The 17,517-nt window shown below is 40.7% G+C and overlaps 1 protein-coding gene across 1 annotated transcript; it reads left to right on the plus strand.

The window, feature by feature from the left end:
* Window positions 1–516: 516 nt before the first annotated feature.
* Window positions 517–16,448, plus strand: ASAH1 (N-acylsphingosine amidohydrolase 1). Its single transcript, XM_082051434.1, has 14 exons — window positions 517–661; window positions 5,690–5,736; window positions 5,932–6,022; window positions 7,203–7,289; window positions 8,282–8,360; window positions 9,258–9,332; window positions 10,208–10,253; window positions 11,676–11,820; window positions 13,012–13,066; window positions 13,273–13,354; window positions 13,904–14,035; window positions 14,262–14,385; window positions 14,940–14,996; window positions 15,633–16,448. The coding sequence occupies exons 1-14, from the start codon at window positions 536–538 to the stop codon at window positions 15,720–15,722; spliced, it is 1,236 nt and encodes a 411-aa protein (XP_081907560.1). The 5' UTR covers window positions 517–535; the 3' UTR covers window positions 15,723–16,448.
* Window positions 16,449–17,517: the final 1,069 nt, after the last annotated feature.

Below are 17,517 nucleotides of genomic sequence, written 5' to 3' on the forward strand. Positions count from 1 at the left end.
ATTATACCTATTTGGAATATGCACCTTATTCGGCTGCTGGCTTGTACTTGATATTGCAACAAATACTTAGCTATAGTAGTGAATAAATAATAGGCAACAAGCTTAGACAGATGCATCTCAAACTCTGTCTTTCTCATATTAGACTGTCTCTCCAGTTGCTCGTTTCCGAGGGTCTTAAGCAGACAAGGAGAAACTCCTTCCTAAAGAAGGCGCCTTTCATTACCATAAAACCTGCCTAAAAAGTCTCCCAAGGCCACAAAGTAATTAAAACATCACAATATTTACCACGTGAAAACTGGTGCCACGGGTTTGCTCTCAGTATTGCCTAAGAGAGGCGATTTTCCTTCAGATCTCCTTGTGCGAAGCTTCTGTCTTTTGGAAATATAGCTGAGAATCAATACCTCTGCTTTATTAAAAACCCAAAGGAGGGCCGGGTAGGCGGTGGAGCGGCCTGGGCGGCGGATGGGCCCTGGTGCCTCCGCCCCGCCGCTGCTGCCGCCTCCTCCCGCCTCTGCGGGGCGGGCCAGGGCGGGTCATGTGGCCGCCGCCCCGGGGAGCGCCGGGCCGGAGCCGGGCGAGGAGGATGGCGGGCCGGGGCTGGGCGCTGCTGTCTCCCGCTGCGCTGCTCGTCGTGGCGGAGCTGGTCTGGGCGCCGGACCCGGTGAGCCTGGTGGCGCGGGGGGAAGGGACGGGGTCGCCCCCGGTTCCTCTCTGGGGAGGCGGAGAGGGGGCGCCGCCGGGCCCGCCCGAGGGCTGGCGGGGCTCCGGCGGGCCGGGCGGGTGTGCTGGGGGACAGGAGGCCACGCGTGTTTTTAAATCCACGGGTGTGAATCGAAGGCGGCGTTGCGCTGCCCTCGCGGACTTCGGAACTTTTAAATGGCCTCTCTGGCCGCCGGGACAGGTCCTGCTGTTTATCGGGGTGTTTGACTCGCTCCCGCTTTCAATTTCACATACATCTGTAACGTAGATAGTGTAACGTTGCACTGAAACAATGATTTTTTCAAAGCAGAAATTAATAAGAGTTTACTAAAAGCACCCACGCTTTTAAATCTGCTGGAGCTTAACCCAAGGGGAGAGGTGTAGAGCAGGTGGGCTTGGGTTGTTGGGTTTGTTTGGGTGCTGTGGTGGTGGTGGTGTTTGGGGATTTTTTTGTGGGGTTGTTTTGCTGTTGTTGTTGGTTTTGTATTAGTTTTTCATGACTAGGTAAAGTATTGAAATTTGGGGGCGTTGTGAAGTCAGAGAGAAGGGTAGTTGCTTGGAACAGGCTGATTTCCATCTCCTGGGCATGCAACAGCTGTTCTGCCTCCTGATGTGTTTTTTATTTGGGAGGCACTCCTTCATCTCTGCAGTTTCTGAATCTCCTCATCCTCTGTGAATATCTCTGAATTTTAAAATATTCTTATCTGGTTTAAAATATTTTGGGAGCACACTACTTGCTGTATTATTTTGTGTTTGCTCAAAGATTTTTCCTAACAAATTATATTGCTCTCAGGAAAACAAGTATGGCTTTGGGGAGAAGCGGACTGTAGGAAAGGCTTTGGAGGACTGTGGACATCTAGATGACCCATGTTCCCTTAACATCTTATCTATACAGAATTAGGCCCTCTTCTGTGCACCCAATCCCACCCTCCCCGTGAACAGCAGATTCCCATGACTATAAGCCAGTCTCAGCTTAAAACACCTTCATAATTTTAGCTAAAAGCTTTCTTGGGTGGGGGAGAAGATGCCAGCTATCAGCAAAGTCTGTCACTAGAGCTTGATTTTGCATTTGATTGCACTCAGTACATCTTTGCACTTGCACAATATCCACTGGGTGTCTGGGTTGCAGGTTGTGCTGCTCTGCAGCGCCATGTCAGGCTTGGATATTTTTTTTTTGGTTGAGATCCTGGGATGCACCATTTGCAGAAGAATGAACGACGATTGTTGTCTTCTTGTGTACAGCTGGTTGGGTTATTTTCGTTAACAAAGAACATGGAAGCTAAATGCCGTGAATTACGTCTCGGTGGTGCAGACTGTCCATCCCTTTAGCTTGCGGGTAGACACCCTTGGTCGTAATGAAGTTTTTATCCAAACTGTAATTTAAACTGGCTCATTCCCCATTTCTTCAGTCCTGCAGGAGTACTCTTAACTTCTGTGTTCAGAGGGGTGAATAGTGTCGGGACTGCTGCAGTGTGACAGGGCTGCATTGGCATCGTCCTGCAAGGGAAGAAGAACAGAGAGAAAAATATGTTAGACCAGAGTTCATAGACCAAAAGATGCTGAATAGAACAGATATTTCTTTCTGAAAGAGATTGAGTGCCGTGTCCTTAATCTACAAAATTATATTTAATAGATGAACAAGGTCATTTTATTTTTTTTTTAAATATGAAGGTGAAAACCACTGAATATTAAGGAGGGATGCCAGAGAGGGTTCACTTAGATGTGTATATGTCTGAGAGTAGTGAAGAAAGTGTTAGTGCTGGCATTCTTTAGACAGGAGAAGCTACTTTCAACCTGTTTCACAGTAATGGAGTCAGGCTAGGTTTTAAAATATTTACTCAGTACTTACTAAGCTATGGATTAATTTTCTTTACTGCAGTGAATAATGGCTGTTATTTCTTCATATTCTACCTCCCCCCAGGTAGCTGTTCCTCTTGTCAGTTTGTTAGCTATTTGGTTCCTTTTCTGCTCTACTATTTTTTCATACGTTTGGTCATAATATAAATAATCTGTGCTGTTTCTTTTTTTTCTTATAATTTCCATCTTTCCCCATACCGTAGCACCTTTCTTTCCCATTGTGTTCTCTCTCTTTAAGTGTTTTTCTGTTATGCTGCCACGAATCCATTTTCGTATCATTACAAACATGTGAATTCAGAAGTCAGCAGTACATAATCTAATAAAAATATGCAACCTACTAGTAAAAGGCAATTAAAGCAACAAAAAAAGAGAGCCATTGAACCACCATTCAGGGATAGCCGTATCCCTCCTAGGGTGTTCAATACATCTTTGAAAAGCAAATTTATAGTGACATCCTTCTGTTTGGAGCCAGCTTCTGCTTTCTGGGAGAAAATGAAACACAAGCTTGTCACATTGGAAACTCGAGGCGATTCTCTCATGCTGGAAGGCTGCTCCTGATTCTCTGTATAGAGCATTTATTGTTCCTCTTCCAGTGTCAAGCTTCTGCAGGAGGGAGGATCTCACTGACCACAGCACTAACTTCATAGCTGCTTATTTCATTCTAGTGATAGAAAGTGCCTGGTGGTTTTTCTATTGCTGTAAGAAAATTGCTTAGGTGTCTTTTTTCTTTGACCTTGTCAGGAGAGTTTGCTGTTAGTCTTTAGCTGATTGCAAAGGTAATAATTTTTTTGTTCCTTTTTAGAACTTGGTGTGAAAAAAAAAAAACAAAACAAAACAAAACCAAAATTACTTGTAGTTTTCTGGTTGTCTTGACATCTTTTTTAAATTACTGCTTATATGCCAGCATATGATAGTTTACCTAAAGAAACTGTTCATAATCTTGGCTTTCTTCAGCTATCTCAAATCAATGCTAACAGTTTTGGGAGCTGTACAGGTTGTTTGTGGGATTATTGGTTTCTTTAGCTTGCTTTATATGAAGACAGGCAAGAAGTCTTAAAATTACTGACATGTGAGGAGGGAACATTGTTCTCTGTCTCCTTTAACTTCCTTTAACTGCCGCTTTCCCCACCTCTTTCGTGCCTTAGGTTGCAGAGCACTGACAAGATAAAATTAGCTTCAAATACAAGATTAAAATCTCAGGACAGAGTGTCAGGAGTGACATAACCTTTAGCACCCGAGACATGACTTCAAATCCTCTGAAATCAGTTTGCACAGTTGCCACTTTTTCATCTGTGTATGCATGGGCCATACCAACAGATCACTTGAACTTTCATCCATTTTGGATAATTTCTTGCTTTATCTGTCAAGAAGCATATTTTGACAGCAGATATTTCCCAAAGGTCCAAATCTGTGCATCCATTGCAGTAGGATGTATATGTAATGTCAATTTTGTGATTGATTTTAGTATTGCAGGATGGAAAATTTCACAAGACAGTTAATACTGTTAATTATTAATTAATAAAATTATTTATTAATTTTGGCTTTGCACGAAGCTTCTGACTTTCATTGCCTAGTTAGTCATCTGATATCATTCCCTACCCTCCTTGTTTTGAAACTTCCTCATTTTGACAATTAAATGGCGTCTTGTGTTTGACCTTTGTTCTAGCTCTGCAAGGACTAGAACTGCACTGCAGTGCAGTCTAGGAAGCACAGAGCCGCTGGTCCTATACCTGTGTCCTGCGTGTAGGAAAACCAAAATTAATCTCATACTTTCTTGCAGCTACTGGTAACAATACAAAAGTAAGACATGATAACACACAGAAACCAGTCTCACTTTAAAATTCCTCTTGCCAGTTCTAACAAATTACTCCAGTTTTTAAAGTCCATGGCATTCTGTAAGACATTGTGTTTTCTCGACTAATGCATTAAAAACAGATAATGTGATTAGCCCAAAGAGAACAGACATTAGTGAGCTTGGTTGTCCCAGATACGTAGCTGCTAGAGATCTTGTCTCGGTTTTTACCGGAGCCAGAAGGTGCTATAAGGACACACTCATAAAGTAATCTAATTTGTACAGCCAAATAGATATTGGCAATCAAGGGTGGGGGTTCTGGGGGGAACGAATTGGTGGATGGATCCTTATGTATTTTTGTTTCTGTTCTGTCTCCCAAACACTTGTGATTCGGGAGCCTTTGCATGGACTCCAGGCAGAGCATGTGTACCTCTCCTTTTTCCTGGTGGGACAGACTGTGCTCGTAGGAGTCACTGATCTGCTCAGACAGCTCAGGGACCAAATCTCGGCTGCTCTCACCTGGCTTGAAGCACAAGTGCAGCTAGTAGGCATTTGCTTGTGTTTCATTAGGTAAAACATGCAATTATAATTGTGGCATGTTTATACATATGTTTATGTATGTATGTGTATGTTTTATGTAATTGATGGGAAGCCACCCTTGCATTCGCTTTGACTACACCTAAATACAGTTCTCAAAGTTGCATTTGTAACTAACTGTGCTTACAGGAGTGAAGGTAACTAGTTTTTAGGTATATTCCTGAAATGCACCTCTCATAATATTTAACACCAGTGCAGCAGGGCTTTTCCACGCTAAGTAAAATGTCATGCGGTATAGCTCATTTCTCGGCTGAGTAATTTGCCTGAAATTCAGCATGTTTTCTCTGCCCCAGCTGCACAATGAAGCTTAACACTGAGCGTAATTATGAATGACACTGTAAAATTAGATTATTAAATGAATGAACAGAACAAACCGGTCCATGCTGAGATGTAAGGTTTCTGAACTAGCGCAAAGAATATGCTTTTGAAGTGCTCTTCATTGAATCGCACTGAGTAAAAATGGGTTTGCATATCTATCATGAGCTTGTGCTCGCCTTGGGCTTCGTTAGGCCAGTTGTCTGGAAGTCTGTCAGACAGCACGGGGAAGCTGCTGTTTGTCCCCTGCCTCTTGTATTCTCCTCTGCACCTTTTCCAAAGTCCCAAGACTTTCTCTTCCTTTGTCAAATCGTCATGAGTTGAATTAGCTGACTATAGTCCTAAAGGTTTAATTCAAAACTAAGTCTGCTAGAATAATGAAGTGTTTTAACAAAGAAGCTAAATAGTGATGTTTCACTGTTTTTACAGTATGGAGAGGAGTGCAGGAGTAAAATGTACCCTCCTTCAGGACCAACGTAAGTAATCTGATTCAGCTTGTTTAACAAATTACAGAAAAGTAGGGATTGTCAAGTCTGAACAGGTTTTTGTTTGTTGTTAACTTGTTCCTGTTGCAGATCTAGCAAATGCTATTTTGAGGTGGAAATCACCTGTTTTGTCACCTGTTTTTTCAAAGCTGCCTTTAAATTTGAATTCTGGTACTTCTCTTTCAGGTTCAAAGGGAATATACCCACATATGTCATAAATCTTGATTTACCTCCCAGCAAAAGATGGGATAACCTGATGCATGACAAAAAGACAGAGGTATGAAATGCAGAGCTTGTGCTGAAGCTTGGCAGGTATAAAACTAATGTGGCCTTTTATTTTGAAAAAATGGTTTGGAACAGAATACCTGTGCTAAAATTCTCTGGAAGGGACAATATTTCTAGTTGACTTTTTAAATAGGATTCTAGACTGAAGTAATTGCTTGAGTAAAACTTTTTTCTGTTCAACACTTGAGCTGACAGCATCAAGCGTGGGGACACTGGTATTTGGGGTGCAGAGGAATGAAAAACAGTGCGGCATAAAGCAGGCTTTCATTTCTCGAAGCTCTTTAGTCATGAGGTAATACAGACTGAAAGGGGAGGAGAACACCAAGGGGGCAGCCTCAGGAAAGGGAAACGGAGGCAGTGTCCTTTCTCCTCTGCACATCCCTGCTGCTTTTGGAGCACTGCGTGAGACGATGCAATGGTGAGGGGGGAGTTAAGAACTTCCTGACTGGTGTTTACTCAAGCCTATTTCAAACTACTTGGAATAGCTGTTCTTCTGAAGGTTGCTGAAAATTCAGTTCAGTAATGCTTAATTTCTCAAAAAGGCCAGGGATTTTTGCTGTATCCCTCTTGACTTTGACCTTTCACTTCTGCAAGCCAGGAAAATTCTACTTACACCACACTATTTATTTTAAAAGTCTCCTTTAAACCAGTGGGTGTTGGAAGCTTCAGGCTGCACATGAGATTCTGAGAGGTTTTCTCTCTCGTGTACTTTAGAGTTAGATCACAGATTGAAACTCCTGTTTGTGACCATTCACATGTCACAAATGCAAAGCACGTACTTCTATAAAAAATTTACTGAGTCTTTTCGGCTTGAAAGACATCAGTGCTTAAGCAAAGAGCTTTTAATTAACATTTTTAGAGACAGAAGAGCACAGACTATTAAAATGTGATCAAAGGAGCAGAAGGTGAGGATGGCTTTTTTCTGTAATTAGTTTTCTCTGGTAGAGGAACATGTTGGAACTAATCTAGAAAGTTATCTGAATAAAGATTGAAGAGTGACTCTTTAATGGGGAGTTGGGAGTGTCTTTCTCACCAAGAACAGCGCTTTCTTTAAATAAGTATTGTTTTCAGCAAAATGTGGTTTTGAAAAGTATGTGAGGGAGTTATGTTAGCATTCTAGCAATTCTTATGCTGAAGATATTCTGTTCAATGAAATCCCTTGTTCTTTTTAGCTGAAGACTGTGGTCCAGAATATTAAAGATATAGCAAATACCTTCTTCCCCAGTGGCAAAATTGTTGACATAGTGGATAAAAAAATAGTAAGTATTTTCAGCTTAATTATTTTATTACTGTATGCTCTAACTACCAGAATTAGAATGCTACTAAATTTGGCAACTAAGAACTTTACAAGTGATCATTCCTGCACTTCCAGAACAAAAGTGCTGTTTGAAGAGTTATTCTGGAATTTTGCCTGCTTGATGAACTTTTGCCTTCTTGCATACTCTGAATTGGTCTGAACCATCAAACCTAAAATGCACATGTCTCTTCCTCCTCTATTTTTTTTCTAAGATCTTTCCAAGTTTGGGTTAGTCATGCTGGATATTTATGCTACTTAGTTGCTGTAGCAAAACACTTCACTGAAATGGCAAACATGTCCAGCTGCTTTTAAGCAATAGAATAAAATCAGGTTTTGAAAACTGTAGTAAATGTCTGATTACAGGGGCAACTTTGACCAGGCCTCACCTTAAAAAATGATTAGGGTCTGGCTAAACCAGGCTTTGGCATAGAATCAGGACAGGGAAAAACTGTAGTGCTAGACACAGCATAAGGTCAAATCTGCCTGTCTTCTTCACTTTCAGCAGCTGTAGATCACACTGGCCACGCTTCAGTCATATCCCTGTGTACCTGAGCGGGGCTGACGTGAAGGTGGCACAGACAAGTAGTCAAACCAATGGGTGAAAGGTGGGGATTCCCTTAAACACTGACGTCAATCTCAGTTCCAGTTAAGCTCTTAACATGAGAGAGTCCTACTTCACTCTGTTCTGTCTGTCGCTCCTGACGATAATTAAGATACTGTGCTAATCTCCATTGCTCACATGTCAATATTTTGATAAGTAATAGTTTTTACTTTTCCTGAGTATGTGCTTGTTGTCAAGTACTCTACAAACATCCTCAAGTTCTACAGGCTGCAGGGGAATGAAATACTCAATTTAATAGTTGTGAGAAGCATGAACCTATTGGGGAGAGGTTTGTTTTAAGTAACAAAATAGCATTAACTTACACAAACAACATACAAAACTTTTCCTTTCAGGCTCATCTGACGGCCACACTTCCTTATCCTTTCAGTGAAGAACTCCAGGGGATTGCAAATTCATCTGGGATTCCTTTGGGTAATAGTTACAAACACTTTATTAATGTAGTGGAAAACTAGGAATCCAGACCTGTTTAAAATTAATATGTGTACCAGGCGTCAGTATAGTTGTAGTCATCTGTGACTTTAACAAATAAATTGATAATTAGGTAGATAAAGCAATAAATTGCACCTCACACTGAATGAAAACAGAATTTAGAGGAGAGTGGCAATAAATCACACACACGTCTCATCAGGCTGGGACTTTCTGTAGAGCTGTAGCTTCTCACTCTGGACTTCTGGGCGCTGGGGCGAGTCTCAGCTCCTCTACACCAAAGTGTGGGGAAATCCTTGATTCTCCTTGGTTTCCCACTCAGCTGTGTCTGCTGTTGACATGCCAAGAGGGAAGGCTCAGTTGAATGCTGGGCTTTCTTTCCCTTGTGATCCTTGCCACATCCTCCTGCCTTCCTTCCACACCTCCCGCAAGCAAATGCCATTCCAGGTGAGAAGCAGACACTGGACTCTTCCAGAACTGAGACAGAGAAGGTCCATAGACCTGCTCCCACAGCTTCCTTCATACAGGAGCAGTACAAGTAGTGCTGGTCAGCAGCTCTGGTATGGGGATGGTTGTACCTATAGCAGCTTTGTTCTTGAAAGTGAATTTTCTAGCTTGTTTTGAAGTTTCCAGAGGAGCAGGTAACAATGACTGTCAGCTTTCTGGCAGAAGCCCAAGGGATTCTTATCCTTCTGTTTGTGTTTCAGTAAGCTCTTGATTTTGCTGAACTGATCATTTCAAAGATCAAATGAGATTTAAACAGAAATTCTTAAAATAAATATTATAGAATGCTGAACTTTGTAGTATGATTTTTTTCTAACAATTTTTTTCAGTTTGTAGCAAAAGTTTAAAACTATTGAACTTTGTTTCTTTTTATTCTAGGGGAAATTGTTATTTTTAACATCTTTTATGAAATTTTTACTGTATGTACATCAATAGTGGCGGAAGATAAAACAGGTAATGCAACCCAGAATGCTGTTAACAGTTTTCTGTTGTGTAGGGGAAAGTCCACCTCAATTATACAAACATAGTCCTTCTCAACTGCAGGCAAGAATGTCTAGTAGAAGAGACTAAAAACAATGATAACAAAAGCATATTCCTTGAGAAGGGAATAAGAGATCACAGGTGTCTTAGATTGGGGGAAAAAAAAAAAAGAAAAATACTTTGAAACATGGTTTAGTTTTGGTTTTGTTGGGGGGGAGTTTGTTGTTTTGTTTGGGTTTTTTTGGTTGGTTCCTTTGGGGTTTTGTCACTTGGGTTGGTTTTGTTTGTTGTTTTAATAGGTAGCATTTGTTTTTCTAGGGGAAAGTAACACCAGCCAGACACCTGATACTTTCTCAGTGCCCTGGGGGATTCTAATGCAATCCATTTTGCATCTAGTTTCTGGCCATTGCATATGTATGGCCCTAGAGAAAGTGGACAGTCTGCTTTAAGAAAAGAGACTCTCATTCTCTTACTCAGTTCTGCAGCCCTTGCCTGCACCAGCTTAGGAAGTTTCTGAGGGATTCTCAAGGGAGATTACAAATGTCTCACTTTTTGAGGAAGCTCAAGGTATTACCATTGCAATAAAGTAATGTGGAAAGCATCTGAGGCGGAGATGGACAGTAGTTTACAAGATTACTTTGTTTCAATTATGGCAAAAAAATTCTCTGATCCAAAAAACCCCACCACTTTTCTGTGCTTATAAAAGGGCAACTAGACAGTTGTATTTTCCCTGCTTACTTTCCCAGGTATTTTTCTTACTTACTCATTTCCTGGTTTTCTAAGCTGAAATTTATGTCTCTTTCTTTAGAAAATGGTATTTATTTATGTATTTACTTATTGTCATGTAGGGAAGCTGTACCATGCCAGAAACTTGGATTTTGGACTCTTTCTCGGGTAAATACTTAAACTTGTGCGTTTTTAGTTTTTAATTTATTTGTTAAACGCAAATCAAAACCTAGCTGAACTTGAAATTTCTACATGCATTCCTTGATTCTAAATGAAGAGCTGGATGTTTGTAAGCCTGTGACAAGTAATTCTGCATTGCATGTTGTGCAAGAAGGCTAAAACAAACAAAAGGATTGTTCCGCTGATCTTGGTCAAACTGCTCCGAGCATGTTGGGAATGACTTCATAAAACAGTTGAGTTCAGTGTTATTTAGTGTTTTCTCAGCTCTAGATGTTTTGAACCAAGGAAGGGCCTACCGCACCTTATCTTTGAGGTGCGGTATATCTTGTTCTTTACACGGTGGGACAGCAGCATCAGTTTTAGTGAATGCAGTGAAATGTGGATTGGTTTGGGGCTTGATTTTGTGTTTGCTTTTTTTCCCATATTACCCCCTAGTTACTGTACTGTGCTCTACCGCCCCTTCCCATCATTCACCATTTCTGCTCAGAAGCCAGTGATTTCTGTTCCAGTGATCTAACATTATCATTTGTTTGGATACAGACTCTGTAGTTTGTTGCCCAGCACTGGATTATCTTTTAGTTCTCATGTCATACCTCGTGATCAGGTAGTTCAGTGTTTCCTTTAATTATCCCAGTGTGCTTTGTAATGTCACTCATCCAGACAACTCTAAGTGCCCAGGTGGAATTTAAATATTCACCTTTGTTAAAATTTTACCTGCCTATCAAAACCTCAAATGCTGTCAACTGTGACTCCCACCTGTCCCTTGTTTTAGCTTGTGTTGAACTTCTCACACTTGTCAGGAATACTGGGAACATGCTTCCTGAACATGAAGGCAACTTTTCAAAGCTCTTCCTAGAACCTGGATTGTTTCCAGAGAACTGAGTGATTGGCTAAGTGTTCTTAGCACCCTCTTGTCTACAGGCTGTTCTGGCTTATCCTAACTAAAATTGGGACTACCCTTTGTGTAAAGCAAATCCTATAGTATGTGGTGTGTTTTGTCCCTTTGAAAAGAAAGAATTTGAGGGAACCAGCTCATTCTGCTCTACAAGCTAGGAATGCTTTCAGGATACGGTGGGTTTGTGTCACAGGCAGTACCTGTAGCAGCCTCCATTTGCCAGTGGCAATAGGACAAGGGTGTGTGTTCGAAACAAACCGGCTGCAGTGGTGGTGCTGTTTAATATTGAGTAGTGCTTGTGCTCTTGCTTTGAACAAAACTTGGTGCTTTCCACTGACTGTGTTTAGATTTCCTCATTGTCCCTCGCTTGTGCTGTTCAGGTAACTATTGAGCAGTGGTGTTGGTTGACATGAGTAAGATCAGAGGATGGGCATCACACACAGGAAATCTGAGTGCTGTGAGTTTTAGAAGCTGCTGAGGGAGGGAAGTTTCAAATGCTGTACCATCTTCTGCAGGTGGGATGTTAAAAATAATTCCTGGACTGTAACTCAGGAACTGAAGCCCATAGTGGTAAACCTGGACTTCCAGAGAAACAACAAAACAGTATTCAGGTCTACAAATTTTGCAGGATACATAGGCATGGTGTCTGGAGTCAAACCAGTAAGTATGGGGAGGGGGGCCTTGTCAATTTGTTAATAATGCTTCAGACTTTACTTTTAAGATGTAAATTTTCCTGCCTTCATCCTCTGTCTTGGGATGGTTTTTAATAAGTGATCTCTTAATTGTTCTGGTGCACAGTATAGCTATTTGAAGAAAGGTAAAAGAAGACAATGCTGCACTCTTCCTTGTTAGAGGAGATTTCTTAAATAAAATATTTATGTTTGGACAATTATTGAAAACAATGCTGAATTCTGAATACAAACAGGAGTGAATACAAATAGCTCAAGTGGTTGGAGTTTCTTGCCAGCAAACAGATATTGCTGTCATCCCAGAAGTGAAATGGTACACTTGGGTTATTTTACTTCTTTCTCCAGTCCTTTTTGGAAAAGGACTCATACATTGCAAGGTTGTTGTGGGGTTTTTTTTGTTTGTTTTTTTAATAGGTTCCTGAAATCTGGGTTTTATCTATGTCTTAAAAACCAGCAGTACAGAACTATGCCCGGGTCTCCAGCTTACCACAACTGCTAAAGGCTTTGCCTTTATCCTCTATTATAGGTGGCCCTTTTCATAGCAGAGCATTTCTGGCATAAATCCCTGTGTTTATTTTTGACTTCTGGTCAAATAAATTGGGAAGAGTCCATTCTGAAAATGATCCAGTGTAGGTGAATTCCACTTTCCTCTGAAAGAAACACTAGTTGGAGAAGACTGGGGTTTACCTTTGAATTGCACATTGTCGCATGGATTGAATTGTGTACAGCTGCATGCCCATGTGAACAGCAATAACGCATCAGGGTGTGCTTAGCACTGAGACTTAAAAATCTGCCTTCAAACTAGAATAGTATTGCAAGGTCTGAGCAGAAGTTTACATACATCGGGGAAAGGAAAACTGGTAATTCAGTGATGCAACAAGGACCAAGAGAAAAATGGCCCATTAGCATTAGCATAAAAGCCTGGTTTGCTGGATTGCTGTGCCTGGTCAGAAAACAATGAATTATCATTTCTACTTACTCAGGCCTTGATAAATTAGTTTCTTCTCTGTGTGGGCTTGATCTTACAGACCATTACGCAAACAGGAAGAGTTTAATGAACAAGAAGCTCAATTGGCATGTGCATTGCAATGCTGCCTCTTGTTTATTACTGATATTAATGGGCTTGCGATGGGTGAAGCTTGACTTGTTTAATGCTTTTCAGGACTTGTTCACTCTGACAATGAATGAGCGTTTCAGTCTTGATGGTGGTTATATTGGTGAGTAATGCTCATTTCTTCCATTATTTCTGTACAAGTCTTCCAGACCTTGGGCCTACCAGTTACCTTAATAAACAGGCACACAAATGGTAGAAAGATGCCAGATGAGTAAGATAAAACACAGTTCATTTTAAAGGCTGTGAAAGTTTGCATAGCATGAGTGAACCATCTGAAAACAAATTATTGTAACCAGTGATATTTTGCAGGAATCTTCGAATGGTTTCTTGGTAGAAGAGATGGTATGTGGATGGGCTTTCTTACCAGAACAGTATTAGAAAATGCTACAAGGTATTCCCCGCCCCCCAAAATACTCTGCTGCTTTAATGTCCTTTGCTTCCAATGGTAATGAACACTTTGTATCTGATGATACAGGTTATCTTCCTAGAAGCCTTAACATTAAATACTTCTCTCCTTAAAACTGCTTAAATTGATTTATCATTTTTTTTTTCCTAATGAACTTGTTGGTATCTGAATGTGTAAAAGCATTTTGCTGCAAAACACATCCAACAGGCAGTAGTATATTCTAGGAAGAAACAGAAACAAAACTCTCATGCAGTAAATTAATTAGGTGGAATATAAGACTACGGCATGTTATTCTTGTTTTAAATGTAGAAAAAGTGCAAAGAGGACCTCCCAACAACCATACTTCAAGTACAAAGTGAGTGGAGGAGCTTTGCTTAAATGTATTCCTTCAGTGTGATACAATGTCCTCACGTGTGCATGAATAGGGAAGAAAGGTGTAACTACCCAAACTTTTCCTGGGTCTGTGAAACTCATTCTTCAGTACTTGAACCTTTTACAGTGTTTAATATTCCAACACTAATTTGTTATCTGCAGTTACCAGGATGCAAAAGACAAACTGGCAAACACAAGACTGCTGGCTCCAGCTTACTTTATACTGGGTGGAAAAAATTCTGGAGAAGGGTGTGTGATAACTCGTTCCAGGACAGCTACTCTGGACATCTGGGAGTGAGTATGCTTGACCTGGCACCCAGCTTGGCCTTCCAGACAAGGACAGGTTCCACCACTAATGGTGTCCTGTGTTCCTTCTGACTTCTGTTGTGCAAGAACTCCATTTCTTTAGCATTGTTAAAAAGTATCACAGCAAGCCTAAAAAAAATACTGCTGTGTATACTATGTATGTACTTACTGTATACTTAGAGAAGCAAAACACAAACATATACCTCTTTTCCAGCCTTGATATCAAGAAAGGCACATGGTACGTGATAGAAACAAATTATGATCGCTGGAAGCCTCCGCTAGTCTTGGATAATCGCAGAACACCTGCAATGAAATGCCTGAACCAGACAATGCAAGAGGTAAACATCCTCCAAATACCTCACCTTGCTGTTTTGAAACAGTTACAGCACAGGCCTGACACGTCCAGGAGTGTTCAGGGAATTTGCAAGCTCAGCTGTAACGACACAAGTGGCTAACGTTTTTTTTGACCATTTGTCTGTGCTTCTGGGTAGTAACGTACCAGCTGGCTCTTTACACAAATGTTTTTTAGTTTCAGGCTTTCTCTTCACCTAGGTGGGTTTCCTGCAGGTGTTTTCTGTGGCTGCATGTGCAGGGGCTTAAACCTGGAGATACTTTGGGAGATATTTTCAGTGTTTCCTGGGCTGTTTTTATCACCAGTGAAATTCAAACACACACTGTCAGGCAGCAAACTCTGACACTCAAGTGTCCCATGCTGTACTGAGATCTGGTCTGTTCAAGTTTCTGCAACCCATGTTCTTCCCATCTTAAGATGTATGGGTATCATGTACTCTTAAAGCTTTATCTTATTATCTGAGTGCTAAAAAGTTACAGTTCTCAGCATTTACACCAACAGGTTAATGTCCATTAACATCAATGTATTATTTTCTTTCAGAACATCTCCTCACCAGCAATTTATGATGTTCTTTCCACAAAGCCTGTCCTCAATAAGGTAATGCTTCTGTTTCTGCCAAAAGTTTAGAGTGGGGACAGACCACTAAGGAGGAGGTCACAGTGGTACATTCAGGGGTGTTTTTTAGGTGTAAAGATGCATGTAAAACCAAAACAAATACCGTGTTGCTTTGTAAAAGTAAAATGTAATTGCTTTCCAGCAATAACAACAAAAACAATAGCTGTTTTCCAAAGGCCCTACAGCTTGAAAACTTCAAGTAGCCGTATTCCTTTCCTCATAGCTGGCTCTGGTTTGAGGCAGCATTTACACTACAGACATCTCTAGGACACTTCTAACCTGAATTAACTTGTGATATATGCCTTTATAAGCAGCATGAAACAAGTTAATATACTTCATGGTTTAGCCTTGCTACAGGTACATCCTTCTTTCAACAGAAGATGTTTTAGCCTGAACTGGGGTGAGAAGAGGTTTTGAATGTTAAAATTTAGTTACTGTATTGAGCAGAGGCAGCATTCTTGGCTGCAGACACAAGCTACTCATATTTGCATGTTGTTGATTAAATAAGATAAATGCTCATTTTAGTTGAATTCTTCAGCTAGTATCAGAGACAGTTTTTCACTAATTGCTGTAATGAGGCTCTCTTTTTTTTTTTTTTGTCTTCCACCTTCCCATTAGCTGACTGTGTGCACAACGCTGATGGAGGTGGATAATGGTCACACAGAGACATACCTGCGGGAATGCCCAGATCCCTGCAGCCCGTGGTAGTCCTGCACCTCTCCTGTGTTGGAAGCTGCTTGTCTGAATTGGAGGTCCTCCAAGAAAAGATACTTCTGGAAAAAGATTCCTCAGTCTAACTCTTTTCTTCAGAAATCTAATGGCTATATAGAAATGGCAATGAGCTTCTAACAACGGAGGACCCTTTCTCACACTGGACTTTCTTGCTTTCTGATCAGCAGTTCTGCTGACAAGAAATGTGTACTAATTATGTCTGGTTTGATTTCAGCCATTTCTGCCACGAGTTCAGCAGTTAGCTCTAGATCTCTTCAGTCCTTACAGTATTCTTGGTTTGGTGTGTTGTTGGTTCGTGGGTTTGTTGTATTTTGTTGTTTCATTGGGGGGTTTTTTAGATTAGAATACTTCTAGAGCACATGCAAGTTAAAATTGCACCTACCAAGCATGAAAAAGAATTGGGTATTGGAAGGCCCCTGTGACAGTACAGTTCTGTTTTTCTTTCCTTAGCACTTCAGATGGACTGCTACTGTTCTGGTCCAACATCAGGATAAGTCTAAGATGCCCTGTTATAAAATAACCTACCAAGTGTCATATCTAGTGACAGAAGTAAGTTCTTGGGGAAATATCAAAAACAAGATCTGAGCCAAAAAATTATATATAGATCTTTTGCTGAAGCTCATTCTTGGCCTGTTAACATTTTTTTTTTTTAATACAGATTATTCTGTTGTCTCAAAGAAATAAATACTAATACAAAAAATATTCTTAAGAACTACTTTCTTTGACCAAATTACACATGCACTGATGGCATATGTCAGTGGAAGTCACCATGCACATTACACATAACATAGCAGAAAGGGCATGCACTTCCAAATAAATAGGCTGATTTTAACAGTGTCTGGAAAACTGATTTCTTTCTTAAACTGACACTTAAAGCTATTACTGTAACAGGAATTAGCCAGCTACTAATAGTGGTTGGGTTGTTTGGGAGGATTTTGGTTAGCTAGTTAGTTTTGGGGAAGTGGGGGAGGGAAGCCAAGTCAGACTTTAGCTGGAATTCAAATTAAGAAAGTAAGGGTCCTTTAGAAATAGAAGGATAGGCACCCTAATGTCGTAGGAAGCAGATGATGTAGAAGGCAGCAGTGTTACCTGTGTCGCTGTCTGCATTGCTGGAACTGATTTCCAGTGCCAGCTCTTGTGTTTTACAGCATTCAAAGAGGAGGCACTGCAGAGTAGGCTTAGGGGCTGGTATATGTGGTGGTGCACTTGTTATCTTAACCACCCTGGGAAGGAGAAGCTGTGCTTATTCCCACTGAGCTGTGAACTTAAAGTTGCCACTGGTGTAAGGGAAGTGTTTCCTGTCTCTTTGTTGTCTGCAGAGATGTTATGGGATAAGGACACCTAACTAAAACCTGCACATTTGTGACATCCAGTCACAACAGGATTCTTGATGTCCAGGACATGCAGAATAGAGGACACTGTGGTTTTCTGTTGCAAACAGTAAAGGCTGCTATGAGGTGGTTTTATTTTGTTTTTTTGGGGTTGGTTTGTTTGTTTAAATAATTGCAAATTTAACACTAAGAAGTCTACAGAAGAGAAAACAAGTTATTACCCATAAATCTGAGATGCAGAGTCAATTTTCATTCAAGTACAACTGGCTAAGTTTTATTTAGTGTTGCTTCCTTTTCTAAAATATTAAAAAATTATTTTAATCATCCCTTGTTTCAGTAACTAGGTTACCAGCTTACAGCAAACTCTCTGTTAGAGGCTCTTCCTGCCTCAACACTGGAAGAAGCAGGGACAAAAGGAATGCTATTTGCCCAATAACTTT

The sequence above is a fragment of the Streptopelia decaocto genome, assembly GCF_964273445.1.
Source record: "Streptopelia decaocto genome assembly, chromosome: 4".
Classification (NCBI taxonomy): domain Eukaryota; kingdom Metazoa; phylum Chordata; class Aves; order Columbiformes; family Columbidae; genus Streptopelia; species Streptopelia decaocto.